This window comes from Patiria miniata, unplaced genomic scaffold, assembly GCF_015706575.1.
Source record: "Patiria miniata isolate m_02_andy unplaced genomic scaffold, ASM1570657v1 HiC_scaffold_3, whole genome shotgun sequence".
NCBI lineage: Eukaryota > Metazoa > Echinodermata > Asteroidea > Valvatida > Asterinidae > Patiria > Patiria miniata.
In genome coordinates, this window is record NW_024037069.1 from 6,164,750 (window position 1) to 6,178,919 (window position 14,170).

At 40.1% G+C, this 14,170-nt stretch overlaps 1 protein-coding gene across 1 annotated transcript in view; it reads right to left on the reverse strand.

Annotated features, from left to right (window-relative positions):
* Positions 1 to 13,933, reverse strand: part of LOC119738677 (quinone oxidoreductase-like protein 2 homolog) — a 42,795-nt gene extending 28,862 nt beyond the window's left edge. Inside the window, 1 exon segment of the mRNA XM_038213589.1 lies at positions 13,765 to 13,933. Within this exon segment, the coding sequence (XP_038069517.1) occupies positions 13,765 to 13,841 (77 nt within the window). The 5' untranslated portion in view covers positions 13,842 to 13,933.
* Between the last annotated feature and the right edge of the window lie 237 nt (positions 13,934 to 14,170).

A 14,170-nucleotide genomic window follows, 5' to 3' on the forward strand; every position in this document is an offset into this window, starting at 1 on the left:
TTTCTCAGGGTGAACTGTTCCCACTTCTTTACCAGATCGGGACAGATAAGAGTGCAGGGAAACAACTCCAGAAACAAAGGCAAGTTTTTTTTCTTTCCACTGTATCTACTGGTGCATGTCCCTCCACACACCTAGAAATACAAGTATACATGCTGTTAAATGAAATTGCGACTTAATACTGCATACATGTGCAATCGATGTACAAGTACATGATGCATTGGGAGCTCAGTTCAAGGGGAACAAAAAGGTGTATATTTTATGCACAATGTGAAACAAAATGCTAGAAAAATTAATTTTAAAAAGTAATATAACAGCCTCCCATTCGGCAGGTTTTTTTTTTTTTTTAGAACAAGGAACAATAACAATGATTAATACGTGATGGATGTGATGAGGAAATCAGTGACAGCTGGTATATTGACAAGCATTGGGCACAATACCAACCCAGTTGCCCAACTTTTTTTTCTACAACATAAATGGCCAAAGATATCGTCAAACTTAATTGAGCCAAAAAAAGAAAAAGAATAATGTGTTTGTTATTTTGAGATCTAATTAATGTTTCAAATTTGGAACGGAAGTCGTTCATTGTCATGCCCTGTATACATGTCCAAGAACTATTGTCCGACTTCATCCAAAATGATTTAATGACGCTTTGCGTGACAAGTTCAATGAAGGATTTATGAAAAGTGCACATGCCCTCCAACCTTTGCAACCTGGAGGGTACCGGACCTAATTAGGATGGGAATCCTACTTTATTTTTGTAAACAGTGCACAAAACTGTTTACGGTTCTGTACGCATCATTAAAATGTTTAGTTAAGGCCAAAAAAAAAAAGTCTCCGGTTTCTGGTATGGAGCTTGCCCAAAAAGTGGTGCGGCGACGCGGCTTTTTTTTTTTTTTTACCTGTCTTTTTTGCTTCAAATGTCGGCTGATGACCGCAAATGGTGCCCGACTAAACTTAGTGCAAATATATGGGAGTCCGGAGAGGCCACATAAAGTTTATTCTCGATCATAACCCCATCTAAAAACACGTTAAAATTGTGCAGCAGCAGGATTCCAGTCAAACCAGTGAGTTTGGCGGTTTTAAGACATCATCTTTTATTGAAAAAAAAACTTTTTCATTTTGCCGACGCGTATGGCTACGGCGACGCGCGCGCATACCAGAAACCGGAGACTTTTTTTTTTTGGCCTAAACATTATTAGCCATTTTGAGATACGGTGCCGACAATAGTAGGGCGCCAACTGACTTGGTGAATTCTTTTGTTTTTATCGAAAGCTCAATATCCGAGCCTTGAATTTCTTCTCGTAAATTGCCTCGTGTGTCACATGTCATGGCCCTAACTTTACCGTCTTTTATTTTAGACAGGATCCAGAAACTAAAAACTGGTTCTTAAGGAACAGGAAATACAAAATTTATCCAGGTTACTGATTTATAGCAATATCTCGATCCCTGGCAAGGACGTAATTTTAGAAGGGATTAGTTCCTTATCTATACCGACACGAAACTGCATTGTATGAGTGTGTGTATACTTTGGATACACGCCAGAGAGAAAACTGTGTGCTTTAATATCACTAATTAGTACCATACTTTGGCTGCATGAACAGTACTAGTATGCCCAAAATTTCCAGAGAACTGTGCAAAACTGAGGGCGATTGTGTACTTTAACAGGCCTGTTCCTGTTTAAAGAAAAAATCCCCATTTTTTTAGGTAATTGGAGTCACCCAACCAGTTTGCGAGGTTTAAAACCAACAAGAATGTTGTGGATAGAGGGCAGAGTTTTGATTTTTTGAGGGAAAACTTGTCGGGTAAAACAAGTGGCAACACTAAAACAGAGATGGCGATCATCACGAGGTAATATCGCATTAAATCGCATGGCATCAACTGAGAAATGCGTAAGAAAATTGACATATTCTAATAAAAGATACTATTCAAAATTACCCCCCCCCCCCACAAAAAAAGGTTTATTATTATTAGTATTAAAGAAGAGTGCCTTATTTTACCAAACTTATTTTTAAATGATAAAAAGCCTTAAGAACTAACATGAAAGAGGGGCCTGTGACAATTGTGATTCGGGAATTCCCACTTGGCCACCACATCAGAACAGCTACCTTCTTTGCTGGTGTTACATTAGCCTTTGGGAAGTACGTACCGCTGACCAATATATGAGGTTGCTATTAGAAGTGGGTAAATATGACTAAATACCATAGAGTTTACCAACTCAAATTACAGTGTCTGCCATACTTCCAAATACCCGGCCGGTAGTGCAAGTTAAACTTGCACGATCCCCCTGGCATGCTGGCAGTATGTATACATGTACAGTAGCATACTTTTCAGTGTACACGTACCTAACCAAAATCCACAATGACCTCATTTGACCCCTAGATGACCTTTGACCTCAAATGTCTCAAGTCATCTCAAGTCCCCTTACCCAAAGATTATTGTCACCCAACAAGTATGGTTGAGAGTGAAGTACAGCACTTTTCAGTTGACCTAACCAAAATCAACAATGACCTCATTTGACTCCTAGATGACCTTTGACCCCAAATGTCTTAAGTCATCTTAAGTCCCCCTACCCAAAGATTATTGTCACCAAGTTTGGTTGAGATTGAAGTCTGACTTTTCATATGACAGCACTAAACAGTTAACCAACAATCATGACAATGTAACCAAAATGGAACACATGTTGCTAAAGCCAGGGGGATAAAAAGGCTAACAGAATTGATTCAAATCACAAGTGACAGGGCATGCAAAGTAACCAATGAATACCTTTGTCATAGTTAAGTTGAGAAGCTTTTGTCACTTACATGTAACTTGATTTGAGAACAGATTAATTGTGATTGGATATTCAATCACAGCTGACATTATGAAACAACACATCTTACTGAACGTTTTTTTTTTAGACATTAACTTTCTGTTTCAATATTGCATACATATGTCAGTCACTGAAATCTAAATGTGTGAATGTATGTGAACAAAATGTACACGCCAAACACTAAAACTGAAACATTTAAACCTGCAAACTTCCCTGAACTGAGCCAACTGGAAAATTAATAGTTGGCACAATTATCTTTTAGTTTCAATCTAGTGGTAATCCACGGCATAGAATGATACATCCAAAACAAGGAAGATAAAAAGCTTTTAAACATTGCGTGCAATGTATGCGGACATGTACTTTGTACATCTCCAATGTATACATGCTTTATACATTTTTTGCTTGAGGGTTTTTGTAAACAAATTGGTTTCGCAGTGCATGTACATGTGCATAAAATTCTCCAGTCCACGAAAACCAACTGTCAGCCGGTGGCGTAGATGTGCATCTTCTGATGTACATTTTTAGTGCTGCTTCAGTTCTTGTAATTTTAGGTGTGTACATCTAGAAAGGTGAAAATTAAGCGACAGAAACCATCCAAACTGCAACCGGGATCTCACGGCTGAAACAAAAACCACCTCAAAAGGAAAATCAAGAAGTCCTTCGCGAACCAAGTACATGAACTTCAGGAAGCGATCAGAAGCAAGGCTGACAGCCATGAACTATCTCCTGAAGGCTGCTAGCAACTCAACCACTTGGACTGTGTTTTCCTTGGACTCGGATCCTTATTTTGAAGAGGACACACCAAGGCTGTTTGCGGACATTTACTTCTTTTGCCTGCGTTAAGCCTTGATGCTGTTTACGAAGTAGCGTTTGGATTGCAACTGGCAGATTTAGCTAGAATTAAGTGTGAAAGTCAGCTACTGAAATCTTTAGTTTTCTTTCTAGACTCACAACTTTGTTAACCTTTTTTCTGCAACTTTGAGTGATGTGTGTACTGACAATGCCACAGTTGTAACTCAAATACGGATGTACACGCTTAGTGAAAGACCTTACGCTCTTAAATTTATGTGAGCAATGCACCACTCCCTTTAAAACTTGGCAGAGATTGGGTTTCCAATAAGATCACAAGAGATGGGAAATAGATTGAGCCAAGTGTCGCTTTTTTCCTGCAAACACTGCGGGCAACGACATCGGCCCTGGGGCTGTCCAGCCCCCGGTTGCCAGAAGACCCAGAAATGGGACCAGTGTGAAGGGGACCAGTGCCAAGGGAACCAGTCACAGGACCACTCGAACAAGGAAAAGGAAGATGTTTTGGCATGCACAGCGAAGATGGATGCTTACCCTCGGTTTGATGGCATGCAATCAATTCAGAGGGGCTCGGTGAGGAAGAGAATCGCTGCGTTAGAGCATCACAGCATGAATCGTGTAACAGGTACCACTTCTCGGAGAGGTATGTACATGTACGACCGACTCAGAACAAAATTCGAAAAAACAGGAGTTCTAGTGCCCCAGTTACTGGGTCTACACGTCTCATGTTTTTGTAAATGTACACTTAGATTGTCAACATCCATACAGTAGCAGAGCTAACTGCATCATGCTGCTCATCATTCTGTGTATGTGATGACCACATGCACAGAATGTTTAAATAAAAGTTTGAACTTCGTGGGTAGGCAGGCGTCTTTCGGCGTTCCTTCTATTTATAAATCTACATTCTAAAAATGTACGGTTTATCAAAGAGATTTTATTGTTTTACCTGTGGTTTCAATAAACTAGGCAGCACCCACGGCTGGAAAGTGCGAGTTGAAAGTTCGATTTTTTTTTCTATCCAAAATGAATGAACTTTCTGAATAAACTCCATGAATAATAGGAGTAATTACACCTCTTTACGTCAAGACACTTGTTTTGAATTTTTTTCAGAGGAAGCTGATACTTATTATCACCGTTTAAAATTGACTAGTTTTGCATGTTTCCAGGTGGATTCCCTACAAACGGGAATGCCAGTGGGCCGTATCGGTAAGGTACTAGATACGGTATACACATGTACGTCTATATGGACTGCAGCTGCATTATTCCGCCGTTGATAAACTGGACATTTTTAAATGTTTTTTTTTTATTGAATGGAAAATCGATATTTTAAGATCGGAGATCGGGGTGGATGGGTCAAACATATTTCGAGAAAAAAAATTTGATTTTAAAACCATTGAAAATGTTGAATGGCTCCTTACAAGGTTTAAATTTGAGCCAATATTCTGTGCTAGCTGCGTAAGTGCCAAGTGGCAATCCTTTGGTGACGAATGTATGTGCACACCAAAAAAGTCATTGCTCACATCTGAAATATCCTTTCATAAGCACAGAATGTTCATTCTGCTAAGTACTGTAAGTAACTTTTCCCCCCTGCCATGCCTGGGTACCAGCAGCGCCATAAAAGTGGGCCAAGATATTCTTAGCATGTTTATGGACTCTAGTGGGTGATGAACAGCCTGGATGGCTCTTTTTGACCATTTTTAGGAGCTCCAGTGGGGGGGGGGGGGGGGGGGGGGCACACATCACGTGCCCATACCGGTTGGCTCCTTCAGGAAAAAGTGGCGAAATATTGATGGGGAGAGAGAACTTTTCGGATCGCAGCACCAACGCTCTGGAATACCATACCTGAAACTTTGAAACTTTTTAAATTCAGTTTGTACTTTCAAGAAAAGTTTGAAAACTTAGACACGTGAAAGCATTTGGTTAAGTTTAATATCGCTGGTATTGTGCAGTTTAACTCATTCAGAATTGTGACTTTCAGATACTTTTCTGCATACATATTGTATGATTTCATTGTTAGTACACTGGCTGTTTTGCAGTGAAGCGCCATGAGCGCTGCTTGCGAGTTGCTGCGGATACCGTCTGGCACTATTTCAATTTCCATTATTATGGCGTGGATATTTTTATTCCGAATGTACACCAAAAAGTGGCGTCTTCACATGAGAGCCAAACGTTGTTGGGAATGCATTCGAATGTCCCTCCCAGTGGTCTCTCCCAACTCTCTCTCTCGTGACCATAGAGGGGGTACCGGTAGTTGTGCACACAGGGTCTTTTGTACATCATTGTACATGTGTAGTTGTGAATTGTACAATACAACGTATACTATAGTTGCTATGTTCTGTCATTCCATGATACTTTTAATTTTTCAGTTTTGTTCCTGGGAAGAGTACACTTGTTATTTGTCTGTAAGAGTTCAAGGTTTCTGCCACATACACAAGTTTCATACAACTTTGTAAATTTGTCATAGGGCTGTCCCGAATATCTAAATATTCGAGCATCAACCGAACATTCAAATAGCTTTTTGCCGGTTGGAATATTCGAAAACAAAACAACTATGTATGTACACAAACAACTCTGGCCAAGTTCGGGCAAGGACCATTAGTCGACTAGTGGTTGATTTGTGACGTACCTTACGCCTGCGCACTAATAGCAAAGTGCGAACGTCTCTAGTCGAACGCAGGTCAAAATGTCATTGCAAAACGTCTGGATCCTGGCTCCCTGCTGTACGTTATGAACGCGCGCGGCTATGGTTACCAGCGAAGCAACCAACCCCAGTAGGTTGGTTCCAAATAGTCGACTAGCGTAGTTAACCATCGTCGACTAGACAGAGTTCGGGCAAGCGTTAGTCGACCAATGGTTAACTATAGTCCTTGCACGAACTTGCCCTCTGATGTTATTTTATCCGGAAGTTCGGCGCTTTATTGTCAGGTGCCACTTTTTTGTCAACGGTAACTTTTTTTTGTTGATGGCGGTTCTTTTTTCCTATTTTAGCAGGTTAAAGCCCTTGATAGTCATAAAATATTAATACTGCAAAAACACTCAAGCAGTCCATATTAAATTGCCGCATGCAAATGTTAACTGGCGCGCTCTGCGTGCAACTTTTGACCGGTGCAGCACGCAGTTGCAGGTGGCAGTTTCGAATGTCCAAATATTCTGTCAAATGCTGTTTTAAGTAATCGAATACCAAATTATTCGAAAATGAACAGCCCTAATTTGTCATGATCTGCTCTCAGCATGTTTTTTTGCAGATCAACCTGTAAAACTGTAAATTTGCTAATTTTATTCTCTGACAATGTGACCCAATTTCAAAATCTAGGCTTTCCCCCAATTTTTTTTTAAACTTTGACCTAATGATAAAGTTCTACTAACATGTCTTAATGGATATTTCTACCACTTTTGGATCAATGTTTAATGTTGAAACAGTAACATTTGCAAAGAGTGTCGTGTAAAATTACAAATTTCAAATATCGTAAAACAATTAAGAAAATGTCTCCATCTTGAAGAACAACAAGTCACATCTTTCACAAAATTATACGTTAGTTTGTACCATTAGTTTGTACCGGTAAGTTACAAATAAATCACAACACAATCTTTTAAAATATTTCCTCTTAAAACAAAAAAGACAAGCATTGCCTGGACAATGTACTAACTGTACAAAAACATTCAGGGTCCATATATGGGCTCCAGCGTACACCAACAGTCAATCCAGCCCTACGGTTTGTTTACTACAGTGCAAGACCTCAAGATGCATACTGACTGTCAAGATGTCATCGGTGTTTATAGACACGCAACCTTGGCATAAATGGCATCCCTGGAATTTAATTTTTGTTCTCATTTTCAAGATTCTTAGCTATGGACAAATGATATTGGTGCAATGGTGCATACTTTTAAGACAGCTCTGTTATACTTTCAGTCTAAATTTCTGCATCAACTGAACGGCTGACTAGGTTGTTCATAATTTTTTTAAAAGCTTGTACAGCTGTTAATCTATATGAGGATAATACTTTCTCTTTGCTGTCTTGCTAACATCCACTAAAAAGAAAGCAGTTCATGTTTTCTTTGGCGGAGGTTTGTTTGTTTGTTTTGCTTGGCATGCATAATGCAAGGAAACTACTGTTCTATCAGTGGAGTCATAGGAATGATCGACTCTGAAGCTTAAAAAAAGGTAAGTTGGTGGATTTTATCCATCCAAATATAAATTGAATGGCTAGACGTACCTGGAACATAAGGCTGTGCTGAATATAAACCAAATACCGGTATTGATCATCCAAAGAATATAAGAATAACATTTTTTCAATTAAAATATTCAAGAATGTGAACAGTCGCAAGGAGATTGTCAAAAATGTCCACAATGTCATTTTAATAGTATGACGGCAATTCTTCAGATATTGCAACTAAATTAATTTTTGGAAAAAAACCACCAAGTTTGTTTTATGTGATGTAATACAAATGATTATTGTTCACTAGAGTGTTGCTAGTGAGTAAAGATGCAAATTTTAAAATATGTTTCATAAGTTGGTCTCTCCATGCATAAATTAGAATAAATTTAATTACAAAATGTTACACATGTGACCGATCAAAATGTCACACACGTGACCACAGAACAATCCCCATTTAGTAAAACTAAAGTAGAGGGTATACCGTACATTGATGCATTCTGTAAATCACAAAAGACTAGTCTTACCCAAAATTAGTATGGGTGAGTGCGTCCTTAGAACTTTGGAGAAAAGAGTGAATTTCCAATATGGGCCCGATAACATTTTTACGTCTGATGTCACACACATAACCACATTTTGATGACCCCTCCCAATAGTTTGACACAATTTGTGAAAGTAGACACTATACTCTGAGGTAGGGAGTGAAAAGTACTAACCTGATGAATCAGTGAATGTAATATGTCATGTATAGTTAACAAGGGGTAAAGCTTCAAAAATCAGATGAGCCCAATTTTATGTCACACAGTGACCGAAGAAGTTGCATAGTTTTGTCAAATGAAACACCTTTCATCTGTGAAACTTGCGTCGGGGAGATGTAAGTTTATATTTTGTTTCGCCATTCACCGACACATTTTATAAACACTGTATACACAGTGTTGTCTGAGAGCTTGCAAACAATTCATAAACTTACTCGGATGTTAGCTTGTGAATTTTTTTCTCGGGTGTTAGCTTGTCTTTATAAAATACGGCGACGCAGGGCAAAACCCAATTTAAAATTAAACACTTTTGTTGAAAGTCACTTTTATATACATGTACGCATGATTTGAGAGCTTCTGCGAAGACTGATCGCTCACATTTCTTATTTAACCAGTTCACGTCGGATGACGAGTATATATTCACAAATGTTTTGCGGTATTCAGGTATTCAGTCTGCTACCCGCTCGCAGCAAGCGAGGCCGGAAATATCAGGGTGTGCTACCCACAGATGAAGGCCTGAACCCATCCGGAATTGAGGTTCGTGAAAACAATCCCGCGCCTAGGTCAGGTCAATGTCAAAATAAACCTGGCGCGAAGTGGTTAAAATTTCTCAAAATATCTGCTACTTCAGAAAATATGTCGGATTCATCTTAAGTCACTTTTTGGTAATGTTTGAAAAACAGCAATTTAATTTAATTATTTTTCGGGGGGGGGGGGGGGTGAAATTTGAACAGCACTGCCAGGAGACAAACTTTAAATCAATGAATACTGAAATCTTTTCATTTGCCCATCTCCCAGTAGAGGGATGCATGGATTGAAAACAAAATTAAACCACTATTGATTTTGAACCCACTTCGAGTTCAGGTAAGGTAAAACCAAAACTGATATATGTACATGTATCTGTACTTATACACAAGTATAAAACCAACAAATATGAAAAGTGAAACATTAACATCGACAGAGGAAATTTTATGCGCAACCAACCCGCTCCAAGTTAGCAGGAAAATCTGATATAAAAATCTAGCAAAATATACATCCATTCTTCTCATAAATAAGAAAATAAAAGTGAATCACACAAAAAAACAAGACAGCTTTCCATATCACTTGCAAAGTCGGAACAGGAAAACGGGTTCGTGTATAGAGTAGAGCCATTTTGAGTTCAACAACTGTACAGTTTTGTGTTCAGGTACAGGCACTGTACAACGTACGTATACATCACTGTAAATGTTTACAGCCCTTCGGCATTTGCCGTAAACATCGAAAGCTCAGCAACTGTGTGGGCGAAGTTCGGGCAAGGACCATTAGTCGAACGCTGGTCAAAATGTCGTCGCAAAACTTCTGGATCCTGGCTCTCTGCTTGCGTTATGAATGCGCGCGGCTATTGGTTACCAGCGAAGCAACCAACCCCAGTAGGCTGGTTCCAAATAGTCGACTAGCGTAGTCAACCACCATGGACTAGACAGAGTTCGGGCAAACGTTAGTTAACCATTGGTCAACTATAGTCCTTGCGCGAACTTGGCCCCGGATTTAGCACTCAGATACATGTAACTATTTGATTCATTACTTAATTCATTAACATTACTGCCAGTGCTACGCAGCAATCTTCATCATGTACCGGTACATGTAAACATGTGTACTGACAAGTATAATTCAAACGTTATCAAACTTAATTTTTAATCAGAATTGGAACTCCAGACTATGCAGGAACTTAATGCTAGTGATGTTGCCATGCCGGGTGTAAAATGTTATCAGTAACCAGTGGCCTGCATCCTCTGTGACATATTCTACGTACGCAGCCCACATCCTGCGGTGGAAACCTTGGAATAAAAAGGTTCAACTTCCCTTTCCTGTTCATTACCGGTACATGGCCGACTACAAAGTATGTAAACTGTATTCACAGACAGCGGGGTGAATTCTGCTCCAATGATCAACCAACCCGGGCTTCAGGAAGGACTTACTCTTGTCACTAAATCCTCCTAAGTTCATGGCTTCATATTGGTGCGTATGTGTCGGAATTTAATGTTCCCAGCATGATGGTGTTTGGCTGACAGCGTTTCGTCATGGTGCTCCACAGGGATGAAGGATCGTCTTTAGTGTAATCAGAGGATTTTGATGATTCTGGGGAGATGTTTGTTGGTCGACCAGTTGGTTTGGAACTGATTTATGATGGCCTGTTGACTGTCACGCCTGTGAGATTCACGCCTGTGAGATTTAGTTGATCACGGCATGCAAAGGATCGCTGGTTGCTGAGCTACAGGGATGTCAGATTCCGAGTCCTGTCTCTTGCTAAGCACGGATTACTCGGCAGAAGAGCGGCAAAAGGCCAAGACCCTCCCCCGGGGATTCTTCGGTGTATGTAAGTTTGCTTGCTGAATTGTTCATCTTTTAAGCGCTCATTAAGATATCATCTTGAAAATAGGTGTATCACTTTCAATCACTGGTATGGGTGTGTACGGTACATTAGTGCTTTGTTGTTATACAGGTTACATATACTACGCTGCATCAGGAGTCCTGTTTATTACGTCACGATTTACTATGTTTTGCTTGCTGCCCCCAACGACGACTTTTACACAAATTGCACGTTCGGGTCGAAACAGGACCTGAAAAACAGCTCTCAAAAGTACCTTTTGTACTCATTTCATGACAGACACAATAGTCGTTTTTATTTCAACACACCTTAGGCTACATATAACCGAAATATGACGGAAATGTCTTCGAGCATTCCACAACCTCTTTAAACAAGCGATTACAAATGTGAAGGTAATTACCACCAGAAAGAAAATAATGCTTTAATTGAATCTAATTATTTAAATAAGATTGTATTCCTCTTATTTCTTAGTATCACAAGTGCACAAACAGATGTATTTAATAAGAGTGTTAATTTGTACCAAATGAAACAATATTTTACTGACTTTTAAATATCAGAGGCAACACAAACATCATTGTGTAGGCCTGTGTACGTCTACTTTTCGAAAAGTTGATACATGTACGTACATGTATTATGGAAAGAAAGATTAGGCCTAATCCCAACATTCCCAGATCCCACAAATCAACTGGCAGGTTTTGTAGATATTTGTAGGATCGAGGAAGGTGCAGCCCAGCTGCAATTACACATACCTTTTCATAAGTTTTTGTTCCTTGAACGTTCAAGAATCACGGTGTGTATACATACATGTACAAAGTTGGTCCGAAATTTGGGACTCTCAATACTGTGTAGTTGAGGCCTAAAACCCTTTATAAACAGACAAATGACCGAAACAAAAAGGGTCACATGGCGCTGCGATAATGGTTTGGCAGTGTATATTTAGCCAGCGCTGGCTTTCTTTAAGTAAACGATATTTTGCCGGACAGGCACTGAACACGCGCAGTGACTTTTTTGGGGACTTCAACATTTTTACCGTGACAAATCTTAGTCTGGTTCTGCGCCAACATTGTCGTTGTGACTTCATATTCACGAGACGGGAATCAGACCATTTTACAATTTGGGACTTGATTTTCCTTTTAAAAATAAATCCTCCAGAGCCACGAATCAGAAAAAGAAAATTTTAATTCTCTGTAAATGTTTGAGTCAATTTAAATTAATAAAAGATGAATATCGAATCGAACCCTGCTGGGAACTCTCACTCATACACGTGCTATCCACTAGGCCACAGGTAATGCAAAATTGATGGTAATAATTTAATACCAAGTTTTATAATGTAGGTCTACTCCATACTCGTACACGTCAAAGAGGGCGCTGTACAATCTAGCTGGCTAAATATCATTTAGCCGGCTGAATCAGTTTAGCCGGCTAAATATACACTTCCTAAATACTTTTATAGTACTCTGCAACTTGTTTTGCGTATGCAACCAAAGATCGAGTAGCGCCGCTTAGCGGTGCTTACCATTTACGATCTATGGTATAACTTGATGCAGCCTTGCATATGCCAGGCAGTCACGGCAGTCAAGGCTAAATCCAACAGAGTCCAACCAGACTTTCCTGTTCAATCCACTGTGCCTCATGTTCAGTTGTCTGCTAAATCCAACGGAGTCCAACAATGCGTTATAATGCGGTTCAGTTGCCTGCTGAATCCAACATTTTGCATGAGGAATGTACACAAGGGGTTAACTGCTCAATCCAACAGGCTCCATCGGGTATGTGACACAGGAACAAAATCCCTAGTTTGTAAATTACTTGACCAACCAAAATAGTTGGCAACATTAATAATAACATGCAGGTATGACATTATACGCGGATACGGAGTCACGTTTGGATGCTCAACCAAAACCACACGCGTGTGCCACCCCGTATCCCCGTATCCGCGTATCCACTTCCCGGCACCTACTTTGGACTTAAACGTTTTTGCCCCAAACCACACGCGTACGCCACCCCATATCCCCGTATCCGCGTATCCACTTCCCGGCACCTACTTTGGACTTAGACGTTTTTCCCCTGCTCCCCATTCAACTCACGTTGTCTCTGCCTTCGTTATTTTCCAACATGGATATGGATGCCTGGTTCTCAAAAATATTTTCCTCCGCTAAAAATAAAGTCCACCCCGTATCCCCGTATCTGCATATCCAATTCCTGGCACCTACTTTGGACTTAGATTTATTTAACCCCTGTTCCCCATTCAATTCACGTTGTCCCTGCTGGCCGCATTTCTTATTACAGGGAAATAGCGCCCTCTTTAGACCCTCCAGCGCTCAAATCCACCCCGTATATTGTATCCGCGTATCCACTTCCCGACATCTACATGTACTTTAGACATTTCTGCAACATTTTCTGACTGCGTACAAATGGCGTTTTTAGGGGGTAATTTCCGCATGGTGGGGTATCCTGCAATTACTCCTGTCCTAGACCTAGTCAAATTTAGCAGAGAAATATTGAAGTATTTACTGAGAAAACACTTACAATTCAAATTTTCCGACCAGTCTCATACGGTTTGTGCACAGGGTAACAAGTGATGGTCAGACATGGGAATCTTTCCCTAGGCTAGTAAAGTAGTATTAGGGGCCCTAGTACGACATAGTTCTAGGGCAGTACTACACTTTACGGTAGGGGTACACTTTACGATCGCCGTTTTTGGCAGTGGTCACATCATCGACTAGCCCCACTAGTACTATGTGGCCGCGGTATGCTGCGCTGAACCTCAGCGCAGCATACCGCGGCCACAGGCCACAGTCATGAGTGGGGCTAATCATCGACATCAAAAACGTAATAAATGTATAAATAATTAATTATGATCAGCAGTTTTACCTAGCAGCTGATCGAAGAAGAACTTCAGGTGGGCAGCGGAAAGCAGCCATTGCAACCAGAGCACCTCGCTGGAACATGTTTACTTTTTCAGATTTTTATCGACTTCATTTTTGATCGTGTACAAAGCAACTGCAGCAGCAGTACGCTGTCCGCACGTTTATGATTTCCGGATTCTTGATTTGTGGCCTAGCGCCCTCTCTTGTTCGAAAACTTCTCTCGAACTTTTTTAATAACCGAGAATGAAAAAAAGTTATGTTTCTAATCAGAGAAAGCTTTAAAAGGAAATGCAAATTCAGAAACTCCAGAAATAAAAACTCGAATCTTTTTTTTTCACAAATAATTACCGTGGAGAGTTTAGAGAAGTTACCAGTGACCTTATATTAGATATCATGAATGAAACTGCAAA